We start from the raw sequence: 15721 nt of genomic DNA on the forward strand, positions 1-15721 counted from the left end.
TTATCTTACCTACTGTTATAACTACATTATAACAAAAGTTTCTATAGTAAGAGCTTATTTCCTGATTATACAAAAATGTCTTAAAAATAAGGAGATAAAAAATTGATCACATAAAAATAATCCTCTAATTCCTAATTTAGACATCTTTATACACTTGACTTAAGCTTTGAAAAAAATCAAAGAACATGTTGTATTTTAGAGGAAGTTCAAAACATGTTTCTACCTATGATTGAGTGAATTTTAATATTTAGGAATCCAGCACCCACACAGCAAATTTTCAATGGCTGGATCACAGAAAGTGCTCTAAAATTTTAAGTCACATCAATGTACCTAGAGTCTGATAACTTCCAATTTTTCCTTTTATTGGATAAATGTGTAAACCTGATATAACCACAGACTCACAATCCCTAGAGTAACTATATGTTCTATTAAAAGTGTCCTGGGCAAAGCGCCCAAAATGAAATCAACCCTGTTCATGTGCTATCCTCGGTAATATCTAGGCCAATTTCCCCTTCTCTATCTTGCTGGGCTCCAGCACTATTTTTAAAAGCTACAAGGCAGAAATGTTTTTGGTGAAAGAACAAACCCACAAATTATTAATGTGTTCTATGCAGAGGGGTTATTATTTGATATTATTGTACATACTACACAGGGAAGGGTAATCAGGTCAGATTAATCCCAGTTCCACAAAAGAAAGACGTAGGTGCCACTGAGCATTTGGGCTCTACTGCCCTAAACTAATTAGAAGACAGAAAACATATTGTCTATGTTTTTCTTCCATTGGATGTTTCTTCTTCTTTTTTTTTTTTTTTTTTTTGGTACCAGGGATAGAACTCGGGTCCTTGTGCTGGCAGGGCAGGCGGCGGAACCACTGAGCTAACCCCAGGCCCTGTTTCTTCTATTAATCATCTGGATTTCTGTTTACTTCTGAATTTTTAATACCATACAAGAAGAGCATGATAAACACGCTGAATCTTCAGACATACTCAATAATTTCTGTAGAACATTTTTCCAGAAATGGTCAAAGGGAACATAGGCTTCTGATACATTCTGCCAAACTGCCCTTCAAAAGACTATTTATAATACTTTTATAACCAATCTGATAAGCAAGCAAAATAATACCTTAGTTTTTATTTGCATTTCTTTGTTAGGCAACTTCACTTTTTCATCATGCTTATTGTACATCTATGGGGATTTAAACAAAATGATTTGCTTATCTTTAGCCCATTTTTTATTGGAGTATTTGTCCTTTTCCCGTGTAAATAGTGATTCCCAAACTTTCTGATCCCAGGAACACTTCATATGCTCTTAAAATCATTGAGGATCTCAAAGAGATTTTGTTTATGTAGATTCTTCCTACCAATATTTACTATATTAGAAATGAAAACTGAGGAGATTCTAACATACAAGGAAACAAGTACACAGTTCATTAAGACACCAGAGTGACAGCATGGTTACACATGACAGCTATGCCACACTCAGGTGAGAAGAGAGGTACTAAAGACCACTTTCCCTCCCCTTCCTGCCTCTTCCCTCCACTCCTTGGTTCAGGAGCAACAGTGCCAGCTGGAGTAGAGGGCAGTGAGGGGCCTGGAGCTGCACAGAGCTGTGGACCAGACTGTCCCGAGGTCATGGGTGCAGGCGCATGATGGGCTTTTGGGGTCCAGCAGAGGGTGCACCAGGGTTAGTGAGTGGAAGTGCAAGGCAGCCGGGGGGTCATGGAGGTGTCAATCCGAAGGCTGAAGGGCCAAGGGTGGGGATGGATGGAGTTGGCGGCTGAGGAACCATGTGCAGACACAAACTAGCGGGCATGGCAGCTGAGGACACAGAGGGTGAGAGGGTGGCAGAAAGTCATGGTGAACATCACTGAGGGTGAAGATGGAGTGATGAGGAAGGGCACAAAGTCTGTGTATGCAGCCAGAAGCCTCAGTAATTAGTAGGTTGGCTAAATTGAGGAAAAAGTTAACTGACTGCAAATAAGCAAATGCAAAGGAAAAGGGGGAGTGAGATTTCTCAATGACAGAAAAGATTTTAAAACTAGCAACGGGAGAAAGCTAGAAAGAATGCTGAGGTACAGGATGTTGGTTAGAACCCAGAGTTTAATAATATATTTACACAGATAAAGAGTTACAGGCCCATGTATGAGTGCAAATATATACATACACATAGATACAAAGGTCTATTCACTGTTGTACTGAAGGAACTGGGCAAGGTAGCAAGGGAAGAAAAATAAGAGATACAAGGTTTAGAAAGAAAGAAAATTCTCATTATTCACATATTATCTTTGTGGAGAAACTAAAAATAATTTAAATATTCATAACTAATTATTGCCATGGAAAGACCAATTTTTTTTTTTTGTACTGGGGATCGAACTCTGGACCTTACACTTGAGAGGCAGGCACCGGAACTACTGAGCTAAATCCCCAGCATAACTAATTATTAATAAAGAGAATTTAGCAAGTTTATTGGAGATATATATATATATATAGAGAGAGAGAGAGAGAGAGAGAGTCAGGCAAAAATCAGCTGCATTTCTATATGCAAACAGCAAAGAGTTTGTGATTGCAGAAAATAATTCTAGTTTACCTCAAAATCTAAAAGTCTCTTTCTCCACCCTTAGTGCCTAGCCAGCTGTCAAGAATTATACATTGCTGGGCTGGAGATTTAGCTCAGTGGTTTCACCGCCTGCCCCGAGTTCGATCCCCAGTACCAAAAAAGAAAACAATTGAATGTCTTTCTTGTTAAGTAATGTTTAAAAAAAACAAAATTTAGGTCCAGGGATTTAGCTCAGTGGTTCTGTCGCCTGTCTTGAAAGTGCAAGGACCCGAGTTCAATCCTTGGTACCAAAAAAAAAAAAAAACCCACAAAATTTAAAAGATATTTAAAAATAATTTTCAAGGAATATTTTTAAAATGAATTTCAACAGAATTAAACTTTAAAATTAATTTAAAAGGAATTATTTTAAAAACAATTATTTTAAAGGTTTTTTTCTCCAATATGGGAGACTGAACCCAGGGCCTTAGTACTGAGCTACATCCCAGAACTTTTTCTTTTCTTTTCTCTTTTCTTTTTTTTGTATCGGGGATTGAACTCTGGTCTTTGCGCTTGCGCAGCAGGTGGTAGTGAAACTACTAAGCTAAATCCCTGGCCCAACTTCATTTTTTAAAATTATTTTTTAAAATTTTTATTTTTTATTTTGAGACAGAGTCTCATTAAGTTGCCCAGGATGTGCTCCAACTTGCAATCCTCCTGCCTCAGCCTCATGCTTGGACTATAGGTGTGTGCCACCATGCCTGGCTAGGAAAAAATAATTTTTAAAGTAATAGTACATAAGCAAAAAATCCTTGGAACATTAAGATTAAAGCTTCTCATTGTGCACTATAACAGATCAAACACTTTTGTTATTACAGTAAACTACAAAGCTTGCCACTGGGCATAAAAGCCCATTATAGTGGCTATTACTAATCATCTGTACCAAGATAAATATGCAATCTGGCTTGTCATTTATGAAAGTACAGCTATCATTTTAGGTGCTTAGAGCAATACAATTAATGCTTTGCGGTGTATGCCAGTAGGTGCTGAGAGAATACTCAATTAAGTGAAGCTCTAATCTTTATCTTTGCTTGTGTTTGGTTTTGGTAATGGATTAATGTTCCAGTGCTAGCTTCTGGCTTTAGGGCCAATTTTACAGACTCAGCTCCTTTGAGATCAAAATGGAATTCGACAGATGTTCCCTCTCCTTTTATCCACTTAATGTGTTTCAGAATCTTTACCAGTAATGATCAAAATCTGGTCTACTGGGCCAGGGATTTAGCTCAGTGGTTCCACTTCCTGCCTTGCAAGTGCAAGGTCCTGAGTTCGATCAACAACAACAAAAAAATGATGAAAATCTGGTCTACCTTTTTAAATGGATGTGGCAGCTCATTTCCTTAATACTTTTCATGCTTACTGAGAACTCAAAAGAATTACTGGATTCCAGACATCATTCTGGATATTTATGTGAAAACAAAAATCCCTATGCCTGTTGCAAATTTTCTGCCTTAGTATCTAGCATGAAAATTATTTTCAAAGTAATTAGCAGGGAGGACTGTACAAGACAACCATATAATAAACACTTTATATTGTCAGTTATTTCATCAAGGAATTTATATGCATAGAAACTATAGTAACAGGCCTGAGGAAGTTGGGGAGTTAGGAAATAACATTCACTATTTAAGAGTAGCATGAATATACCTCGAGTGCCTAATTTTTCTGCCCATTCAGGGCTTTGTGTTCTGTCTGAATTCAGACTTGAAGAAAACCTAGAAAGGCCATCTTTTCATGTCATGTTCCAACAAATCATCTGGACTCAGAGCTGCCATCTGCTCTAAGGCAAGAGAAAATGTTTCAAGGCAACCTCTGCCTCCTGCTAAAGTGACATTTTTCTAAGCACCCATAATCAGTGCTAAACAGACATACAAATACTATTCTAACATTTCCAATCTGTATTATGTTTTTAACTTTAGATGAGAAAATCTCAGCATGCCAAGCATGAACAAGGTAATATCTACAGATGGTAGTGTCTACTTAACTGCTCCTTCTTCTGAGACAGTCTATAACAAGCCATACAATATGTGCTGGTAGAAATCTGTCTCAAATGAAACGGGGGCCTAGGAATATCCATCTGGAAAACACAGTTAATCAGACCCTCCGAGGTCTCTGGGTTTCTATTAGAAATAAGGTCACCACCACACAGCTGTTACTATCGCTGAAGGCTGTTTCAACTGTTGCCCCAGTTAATGCTCTGGAAAAAAAAAAAATCTATGAAGTTTTAAATTTAGGGGTTAAAATTGTGCCACTACCTAAATTGCATGTGTAATACACTACTTCTACTGCAGTGAATTGAGCCAAATTTACTTGATTCTGTTTTGTTCCATCTCTTGGGAAATTTTAGGGCTCTCAGGTCCTATTTTGAACTCCAAAGAGCACAATGTGATTTTAAAAGTTCTAAAAATATCACAGGTTTGACTGGGCTCACTGCGAGAGGTGGATGTTTCAATTACAAGTGTCAAAATTCGATTCCTAATTTTTCAGGACCTGACAGCTGCAGCAAATCTTGCCAGGATTCCCTTATCTTCACTGTGCCTCTCTTTGAAGTATTTAAAGATGATTTCATAATCTTTCCAATTTAGCTCTTGGCTTTCTGTTGGTAGCTGTAGAATGAATTGGCTTGCCCTTTCTCAAGCTGGTTATAAATATTATTTGACCAAGCACATTTTTCACTTAACTATAACTGCAAAACAGCTGAGCTTCTTGTAAGGGCTGGAGGAGAAAACACAATGGATTGGTACACCATGGGCCAGGGTGACCTCTCTGCACACAGGGTGCCAACAGAACTTTAACCAGAAGCTCATCTGTTGCTTTTAAAAAAGTTTAGACCCAACATTCATTTGAATGAAAGCTCTGGCAAGGTACTAGCACTACCTCATTGGGGCTGATTTTTTGGGGGGGAGGGTTGCATTTATTTTATGCCTAATTTATTCCCAATCCATAAATGTTTGTTTCTTCAGTTTCTTCTGGGATATCTTTTTCTTCTGTGCAACTTCCTTCTCTGGTTTAGGAACAATTTGTTACTTTTCAGTCAGGATCATCTCAGTGTGACACAGGGAGCTTATGTATGGGTTAATACATGAGCTCTGTAAGTACGGTGGCGCATTTTGGGTGCTTTATTCACCTGGATATGTTCAATGACCAGAGAATCTAGGTTTAAACTCAAAAGTTCAGCATCACTCTCTGCATTTTTGAGCATGTGCAGCAAAAATTCAGCACTCTTTTTCGGCCACCATCCCTGTGTCCAGCCCCACTGTCTGGCCTGGGCACACCTACCAACCCACCACTGTAATGCTAAAATGGCACACATTGCTTCTTTAATATGACATCCTTCAGATACTTGGTGGGATTTGGGACATGCATACCCTTGATGGCCTGGACATTTTCACTGATGTTCTTAAAGTGAACACAAAGATTTGAGCCTCTTGATTTGCATAATTTTGTGGGGTTTTCTGGATCAAGAGAGAATTGAACCATTTTCACAGGTCACCTCAAGCCACTTATAGGAAGAGCATTTTTCTGGTTTTTTGAGACAGGGTCTCGTTATGCAGTTTAGGCTGGCCTTGAATTCACTATGGAGTCCAGGTTGGCCTTGAACTCATGGCAATCTTCCTGCCCCAGCCTCCCAAGTGCTGGGATTACAGGTGTGTGCCACCACACCTGGCAACTTTTTCAAATTATTAAAATAGACTCAGAGATATCAAGGTGACTAAGACATAAGAATCAGTTGCTATAGGCACTACTAAAAGAGACACAGGCTCTTTTGCCTCTTCCAGTGAGGTAAAGTCATCAACCTTAGATTGTTGCCTATGAGATGGCAAAAATCATAGCACAAGTGACTGGAGGCTATCAGACTAAATGATAAATTTATATTTGTGGTCAGGTATTTAAAAATAACTATGTATATGATGAAATATATAGCTGTGACTAGGATAAAGAGTTATATATAATTTTATTATCAATGGAAACCTACAAAGAAATCCCAAAATATTTTTAATATTATCATCTTTGTGTGTGTGTGTGTGCTACTGGGGATTGAACTCAGGACCTTGTGTTTGCCAGGCAGGCATGGTGCCACTGAGCTACATCCTCAGCCCTATTATCACTTTTCTGATTAAAAAGAACCAAACATATATTAGTTAACATACTTTAGTTCCAAGTGCCTATACTAAGTAAATTGTAGGAAACAAGCTCTAACCCTGCCATCACAGAGATTACTGTTACCTCCATGGCAGAAGGCAGAAACTGAACCAGTGACCTTGGGAGTCCCGTGTATGAAGACAGGAAAGAGAAAGCGCTAGGAGAGTCTCTCCCAGAGGATGGGAGCAGGGGTGGGACAGGAAAACACATGTGCACTTCCTGGAAGAGGTGCTACTTAAGTTAAGATCCTCTGCTATCTTTTAAAGAGTACACTGATGGCAGCACCCTTTCATTGACAACTGGAGTCACAATCATGCCTATTAACCACAACAGTGTGCTATCATCCAGTAATGAGTTTTAACAACATGTGTAAGTGCTACCATCAGGGAAGCCATTAAGATGTAAGGTCCAGAGTTTTGACCCAGGGCTGATCACGTAGGCACCTCCTGCCTACTCCACACCAAAATGCCAGACTCCCAGAAAGGAAAGCAGGTGCTCAACATAAACCAGACTCTTCATACACTTTAGACATAGTGAACTCTTAACAGGAAATGGTGGGAATCATTCCAAAATCCAAGTTCCCAGATGCCAGCCAAAGGTGTCTCTGCTAGCACAGCTTTCTAGGGATAGGAGTCCCAGGCCTGCTATGCTCTTTTCTGCACACTACTTGTTCCTTCTTTCCAGAAAGTTTTTAGACTTTGCACCCATGTTAGTCATCCTCATCTGGGACTCTGGAATGACTATATTTCTCTTAAGGCAAAGCCAAAAATGTGAAATAATGTTCCAAGCATAATTTGTGCATAAATATGATATCATTTTTGTTGTTCTTGTTGATGTTTTGTTTTTTGAGACAGGGTCTCTCTTTGTAGTTCACGCTGGTCTTGAACTCACTATGTAGCCCAGGCTGGCCTCAAACTTATGGTGATCCTCCTGCCTCAGCCTCCTGAGTGCTAGGATTACAGACACGTGCCACCACATCTGGCCGATATCACCTTTTATTTTTTGGTACCGAGGATCGAACTAGGGACCTTGCTCTTGCCAGGCAGGCAGGCACCGGCACCACTGAGCTAAATCCCTGGCTCTAATTTCTTATAATGCTAAGAGTATAATTTCTGAACATAATCTTTATCACTTCCCGAGTACTTCTGTAAAGAAAAATCAATATAGACTAGATTGGCTAAAAAAATACACCTCTGTCACTAAGAAGATAATTTTAACTCTTCAAAAAATTCCTATGTCAGAACGTTGGCAGAATAAGAGATAAACACATTCTTGTGCTTATTCCTTTGTATTGCTTCGAGCATGGCAATACAATAAAAATTAAATGTGAGAATGATAAAATATAATGAAGACACCTCTTCTTTTATTAATAATGAAAATCAAGGAGATGTTAATGAGAAAGTCTAATGAAGAACACCCATAGCACTCACCCTCTGCAATCAGAAGAGCTAAAATTCTGAGAGAAATATAACATCTGGAATATTAATATTAACTTTAATGGCACAGGAAGCACCAAAATGTACCGTTCACTACCAAACATCAAAAACTGCTAACTGACCTCTAACAAGAAAGAGACACGGGCTGGGAATGTGGCTCAGTGGCACAGTGAAGGCCCTGGGTTCCATCCTCAGCACCAAGAAATATGAATCACTATATAAATTTATGATTTATTACATTTATCCTTATTAACAGAGTGATGTCTCTAAATTTTCCTAAGATTGATTAAACAACTATATATGGATAATCAAAGCGTGAAGTTTTTCATCTGAACCAATGGCTATCATACAGTTTTAATAAGTGAACATTTCCAGTTAAAGACATCCACAAAGTAGTCCTGACTCCTAAAATTTACCCTTTCTATCAGTGCCTTAGAGATGTCAGGACACCACTGTATTCTCCTAGGAACACAGCTGCAGAGCCATTCAGATCTGTGTTCAAATCTGCGCTTAACAGCATGCTAACTGTGTGATGTTAGGCAAGTTATTTAAATGTCTCTGTTTCCTCAGTTATAAAATGGAGATAATTTAGTTCATAGGGTTTTTGTGAGGATAAATTAGGATAGATTGTATGACACAAAAAATAAATTTACTGTTTTAACCATTTTTAAGTACACCATTCTGTGGCATTAGATACAGTCATACCACTGTGCAACCACCCCAAAGATATCTTTTTAATGTACTGAGGACTGACAGGCCAGGAATTTAGCTCAGTGACACCACACCTGCCTCGTAAGCGCAAGGTTGTGAGTTCAATCCCTGGTACCAAAAAACAACAACAAAAAAAACCAAAGTACTGAAGACTGAGCATATAGTAAACGGCTCAGTGAATGACTGCGTAAGTAGCTCTTATCAGGGATCCTTATTCCATCCTGAATCTGTGTAAATTATTCCTAAAGAGAAATTATTTCATATTTCCACTGTGTCTCAGTTTTCTCATTGCTAAGACAAAATACCTAACACCTAAAGTCAAATTGGGAAAAGTTTATTTAGCTCACAGTTTGTAGAGATTTCAGTCCAAACCTGGCTAGCTCCAAAGCAGGGAGGCACTGCAGAGGAGAAATAGTTCATGGTGGGCAGAAGGTAGCAGAGCAATAAGGGACTACCACAGCTCTTTCTATCCCTTATATCTTATCCAGGAGACTTAGGATGGGTAGCACTCACACCCTTAGGCCTACTGGCCTTCAACCTTGCATTGTACCCCGAATCAAATCAATCCTAAAGTCACACACTCTAGATCCAGCCATCTCTGAAAAGGCCCCACCATGAGGCTTTGGGGGTACATCTAGCCACAAGACATAACATACTGAGTTGCTCTCAGTCTGAGAAATGCTAGTTTTAATTTTGAAGTGGTCTGTAAACTATATTTCCAGCTTTTGAATTCTACTCATGTGATTGACAATGACATACAAATTTTAGGAGCCAACACATTGAGTTTACTATGTTCTCAGGGCTGTTCTAAGAACTTTACAAGCACTAATTTAAGCAATCCCTACAATGGTTCTATGCCAATAGTATTTACATTTTTATAGCTGAGCACAAAGAGATTAAAAAACTTGCCCAAGGTCACCCATTTGAAAAGCAGCAAACCAGGATTTGTACTCAAAACAACTGAGTTCTGCAGCCTGAACCTCTCCACCACACAGCCTCTCATGCATGCAGTGACCCACACCCACGAGAATGATTACTTCAGATGTCAAATGTTATGTGTTGACTACGCCTTTGAGTTTGTCAAAAGCTTTGATGGCCATTATTTCATGCATTTTTCTTTTCTTTTCTTTTCTTTTTTTTGGTATCGGGGATCGAACTCAGGTCCTTGAGCTTGTGCAGCAGGCGGAGAAACCACTGAGCTAAATCCGTGGCCCCATATTTCATGCATCTTTCATGAAATGAAAAACTATCTTGTGATACCAAATTTGACAGTGAACAGCAATCCCTTGCATTTCAGATAGGAATGTCAGAAAAGTAATTTGTTCAAGGTCAACAGAAATATGGGAGAGCCCAGACGTGGTGGCACATGCCTCTGATTCCAGCATTCAGGAGGCTGAGGCAGGAGGATCACCAGGACTTCAAAACCAGCCTTAGCTACACAGTGAGTTCAAGGCAAGCCTGCACTGCATAGTGAGATTCTGTCTCAAACAAACAAACAAACAAAAAAATAGAGAAGCCTGACTCCCACGTTGGCTACTTCCTAGCTGTTTGATTCTATAATTTCCCTGTGCCTCACTCAACTGTGTAACAAGAATGATAATAGCATGTCATGTAAGAAGCAAAGCAGCATATGTTTGTAAAAGTATTTAGCACAGAGCCTTGTATAAAAAGTGCTCAGTAAGTGTTAGCCCCCTTTCTTCATTCTGTATGTGATTCCTGGCAAAGCATTCTTTCCAAACACCCATGCCACCATTTCTTAATACTCTCTCACCAACTGTATCAACACGTAAGTGGCAAAGGCCATGACTTTTTGGTGATTACCATGTGATACCAAATCACAAATTTCAATGAAGTCCAGCTAATCTTATATAATGTTAGGTATAACAAACTTCTTCCCTTTTGTCCATATGGCCTATCACTCTATCAAAGTTGAAAATAAAACTGGTCTACCAAGATTTGTTCTTTATAAAATTATGCATCATGTTCCCCAATACCTTCTGTTCCTTTAAGTAACTGCCAAATAACTTACTTGTTCTAGTTTCTCATCAGAAATTACTAAAAAAGGGCTGGGGATTTAGCTCAGTGGTTCTGGCGCCTGCCTCGCAAGTGCAAGGTCCTGAGTTTGATCCCCAGTACCAAAAAAAGAAAAAAAGAAAAAGGAATTACTAAGAAATTAAGTTGACCATATCCTTTCCAAAGTTATCTTTTTCCCCTGAAAAAGTATTCTTTTGTATGTCATCAGATACTTTTACTCACCATGATTTCTCAAAATTTAAGGCTAATAACTTGGCACTGGGTTCTTTTCCCTCACATTTGCATAGACAAAACATCCAACACTGAACTAGAAGCACTATTTGTGCCAAATGTGGCCATAGCAATCAGGATTTCCTGTTAGTTGAACAGCATTTTCTTAAGAAAAGATAAAAATGCTTGGAAGTAGCATGGTCTCTTATAAAGCAAACTGCTGCATAATTAATCTATCCCTCCCCCTCAAGAGCAAAGATGTCAAGAAGCCCATGCTTTAGCTTCTGAGTACCATTTAAAATACTCTCACATCTTAGGGCAATCTTAAAGTAGATGTTAAAAAACCAAAGGAATATTTCAATCAAGAGTTGCCTTCCTAAATCTATGACTTCTCCTATGCGGTAAAAGGTACACTGGGAGGTTACAATCAGAAGCACCATGAGAACAATTCCTTTGTGTTTGGCACAGTGAAAGTTCACTGCCAATTTTTAATGGTATGAATTCAATAACTTCTCAAAGCCAAAAATGAGGTTTGGACATGAGCAGTTTTCTGAAGTAGCTTTTGCTTAGGTCTGTAGTTCATATAAAAATATTTCAAAGCCTGAAAGAGTTAGTAGCATAAAGCAATATTCAGGAGCTCAAATATGATCTACCATTTGATTTGCTAAAAAAAGTACTGAGCTGAGACAAGGTACTTGGCTTTATTTGTTAAGTCTCTCTTGAGGTTACTTTAGGAAAAAGGGATGAGGAATTATATTTTTGGTGCTTGAGCTTAGTTATCAGTAAACAAATTACTTGTCCTGCTATGGTAATCTTATGAATTTGACAGAAGATAAATACAACAGCTTTAACAGCTGTTAAAGTACTGTTCGAAATTTAAGGTACATAACAATACAATAAATAACTATTTTTTAAATCTGTAAAGCATCCATAATAAGGTCATTTTAATTGTTACCAGCCCCACTCGCCAAATACACATTACTGACAAAAAAACTTAGTAACAATATTTTCCTAGACCTTTATGGAAACATTTACCAACAAAGACAAATGTAGTTTCTATGAGCAGGGGATTTAGCTCAGTGGTTCCGCTGCCTGCCACACAAGCACAAGGTCCTGAGTTGAATCCCCAGTAACAACAACAAAAAAATTTCATTAGTTTTGTTTCAATATTATTAATATTTATAATAAATAAATCCAATAAAATAAATTCACTTAATTAAAAAGTAAAAGTTCAGAATATCATCTCATAAAATCATTAAATCTCTCCCATTTTACATCAGTAATATCTTATTACTACAAAAAAAAGACTCCAGTTTTGGGGGAGTGTTTGTTTGTTCTTACAGTACCGGGGAATGAATCAGTACCTTCCACATGCTAGGTAAACGCTCTTCCACTGAGCCTACATTCCCAGCCCTTTTAAAAATTTTTTATTTTTAGACAGGGCTGGGTAAGTTGCCCAGGCTGGCCTCCAACTTGTAATCCTCTTGTCTCAGCCTCCAGAATAGTTGGAATCACCAGTGTGCTCCACCATCCAGAAACAAGTAAGTTTACTGAAATAAGATTAACTTCTCATTAACATTCACACTAAGAAAGTAAAAAATATTAATAGTTTCCAGTGAAACCTAATACTCATATCCCTTCCCCATGAGATACCTCAACTTACCTCATCTCCCTTCAAAACTTCAGTGCCATCAAATTCACGGATTTGATTTCTCTTTACTGATACTTCTCTCTCTAGACCAGCTAACTTCTCCTTGGCCTCCTGAAGTTCCTCTGCTTTGCCTTCTTTTTTACGAGAAATGATGGATGCCTAATTGAGCATTTAATATGAATGCAAAAAAAGACACATAATCAACTTTTTATTATCTTGTGAAATTGTCAGTTTTTTAAATTTTGCCAAGCTGACTTTTCAATATCAGCTTGGCTTTTCCTGACCAATATCCTTTCCCCTGCCCACAATCATGAACATATAATAGCATGAACATATAATATATGTTAAATATCAGCCTAAAACATTTGGAAGCAAAAGTCCTGAAAATATTGGACATTTCAACAGAGAAACAAAAATATTAAAGTATTCTCAAGTAACACTCCAATGCTACGAAAATACATTCTAGCTAAGTAAACAAAAGCTAACACCAAATCCATTGTTTTTCTGCATGGTGGGTTTCCCATCATTGGAAGAACACAAGAATGCTTTATTTTTGGAACTACAACACAGGTCATCTTACCAAATTCAATATCCATACTTTTAAAATAAAAGGTTAAAACATCTATTGTATTTGGGGCATTCTAATAAATAAAATGCTGGTTCAAAATCAAACAACTGACTCACAAGAAATATGCAGATTTTTTTTTTTTGTATCGGGAATTGAACTCAGGACCTTGCACTTGCCAGGCAGGCATGGTGCCACTGAGCTACATCCCTGGCCCCAACTATGCACATCTTCACACAATCCAAATGCCTGCTCTTAGCCATGAAGGGTAGCATTTTATATTAGCTAGCAACTCTTGGGGGATTTGCTTGAATGAATCATGACCCTACTAGTCAAGAAAAAACATTAGCCAAATGGTCTTATTAAGTGAAACAGTACAAATAAGTACTGAAACAAATTTGACAGGAGAAGGGTCATCCCTAATATGAGTCCCTTAAAAATTCCATTATCCTTCCTATTTAAAAAAAAAAAAAAAGAGGTAGGCAAATATTCCATTTTAAAAAATAAAGAAGGTAGCCGGGTGTGGTGGCACACACCTGTAATCCTAGCACTCAGGAGACTGAGGCAGGAGGATTGTCACGAGTATGAGGCCAGCCTGGGCTACACAGTGAGTTCAAGGCCAGCCTGAATTACAGAGCGAGACCAGGTCTCCAAAAAAATTAATGATTTCAGAACTATTGTGTACAGACCCTTGGGTTTGATAAGCAGCACTGGGAAAATATATATATACATATAAAGCTCAATACAAGACCTTACTTAATAGAAAAACATGAATTATTTCTCTCTAAGGACAGGAATAAGATAACATGCCCAATACCACCACTACAATTTAATATTATGTTGAAAGTATTAACTAATACCATTAGACAAAAGAAAGCTATCAGAAGTGTAATAATATGAAAGTTGGGATTTGCATATTATATACCTAATTTTAAAAATCAATGGAAAAACTATAGTGAATAAACCAACAGCTTTTATAGAAAAACAAAATCAGTCAGAAGTCATTAAAAAAGCCCTTGCAAACTAACTTCAAATCTGAAAAAGCATATTTTTTTTTTTATTTTGTTTTTGGTACCAGAGACTGAACTCAGGACCTTGCTTTTGCGAGGCAGGCAGCGGAACCACTGAGCTAGATCCCAGGCCAAAAAGCATATTATTTTTGAACTAGGCTTTTTTTTTTTTTTTTTTTGGTACCAGGGATTGAACTCGGGTCCTTGCACTTGCGAGGCAGGCGGTGAAACTACTGAGCTAAATCCCCAGCCCTAAAAGCATATTATTTTTAAAGCACTAAAGAGTCTAAGTATTTTGATTTACAGTCCCTAATGTAAACTTTCATTTTAAAGATAAATAAATAAAAATAAATTTTAAAAAAGATATAAACACAAACAGCTCATCACCATATTTGGCAGCCACTAAGGAAATTAAACATGATTTTTTTGGTATTGCATTTCAAACTTGAACTGATGTCTTTTGTGATTTTTCCACTAATTCTTTGCAAAAATCTGGAGATTAGCAATGGCAGAACATTTATTCTTTACTTCCTTCTCACTTTAAGACTACAGATAACACACCTGATGGTTCTGATGACACCATTACCAAGCAGAATACGGATTTCCCTCTCCCCTCTCCCTTCTCCCTTCTCCCCTCTCCCCTCTCCCCTCTCCCCTTGGGCCCAAAGAGTGATCATACCTGTTGCCTGTATAGTGAGAGTTTGCCTTCAACTGGCTCATTTCTCATCATCTTCTTTTCAATCAGTTGATTGATCTGTGTGTTTACTTCATTTATCTAGGAGAGTATCAAAGTAAAAAATGTTAAAACTATGATTATGCAAACTAAGTGACATCTGGCTAAATCCAGCTTTATTACCATTAGTGACTGGATGGGAGGAACACGTCCATTCACAAGGGGACTGTTGCGATTATTTTATTTTATTTTATTTTTTATTTTTGGTACCGGGGATCAAACTTGGGTCCCTGCGCCTGTGCAACAGGCAGTGAAACCATTGAGCTAAATCCCCGGCCCTGTTATGATTATTTTAAAATAATTTTATACTTCATGATATATATTTATATACTCTCATTACTTATATGGACTTAATCATCCATGTCTAAATTACCCTAAAGTACTTGACATAAAATATTTGTATATTATTACTAAAAAGGTGCTCTCTAAAAATCTGAAGTTAGCGCTCTCCTCAGTCTTGACTTGCAAGTCACTATAAGTGATAAAGCCAATCTGGATAAACATTCCACAGGGACTGAATACAAAGAATTCATGAACTCAGCTGAGAGCTGACATGATGACATTTAAAACCCTTCTGTGCTAATAGTGATCTGGGTTCTTTGATAGCTATCATTTATCATGGTCATTAAACCTTGCCGAAAT

At 37.9% G+C, this 15721-nt stretch overlaps 1 protein-coding gene across 5 annotated transcripts in view; it reads right to left on the bottom strand.

The window, feature by feature from the left end:
• The window catches only part of Ift81 (intraflagellar transport 81), a 79665-nt gene that overhangs the window by 31869 nt on the left and 32075 nt on the right, over positions 1 to 15721 (bottom strand). For all 5 annotated transcript variants that reach the window (XM_087198502.1, XM_087198504.1, XM_004843829.4 and 2 more), the window contains 2 exons: positions 15026 to 15121; positions 12784 to 12930 (listed from right to left, as the gene is read on the bottom strand). In XM_087198502.1, the coding sequence (XP_087054628.1) occupies positions 12784 to 12930; positions 15026 to 15121 (243 nt within the window). The remainder of the gene's footprint in view (positions 1 to 12783; positions 12931 to 15025; positions 15122 to 15721) is intronic.

Source organism: Heterocephalus glaber, unplaced genomic scaffold, assembly GCF_053883595.1.
Source record: "Heterocephalus glaber isolate CG9 unplaced genomic scaffold, H.glaber_assembly_v1.0 deba00001687, whole genome shotgun sequence".
In the NCBI taxonomy this organism is placed as follows: Eukaryota; Metazoa; Chordata; class Mammalia; order Rodentia; family Bathyergidae; genus Heterocephalus; species Heterocephalus glaber.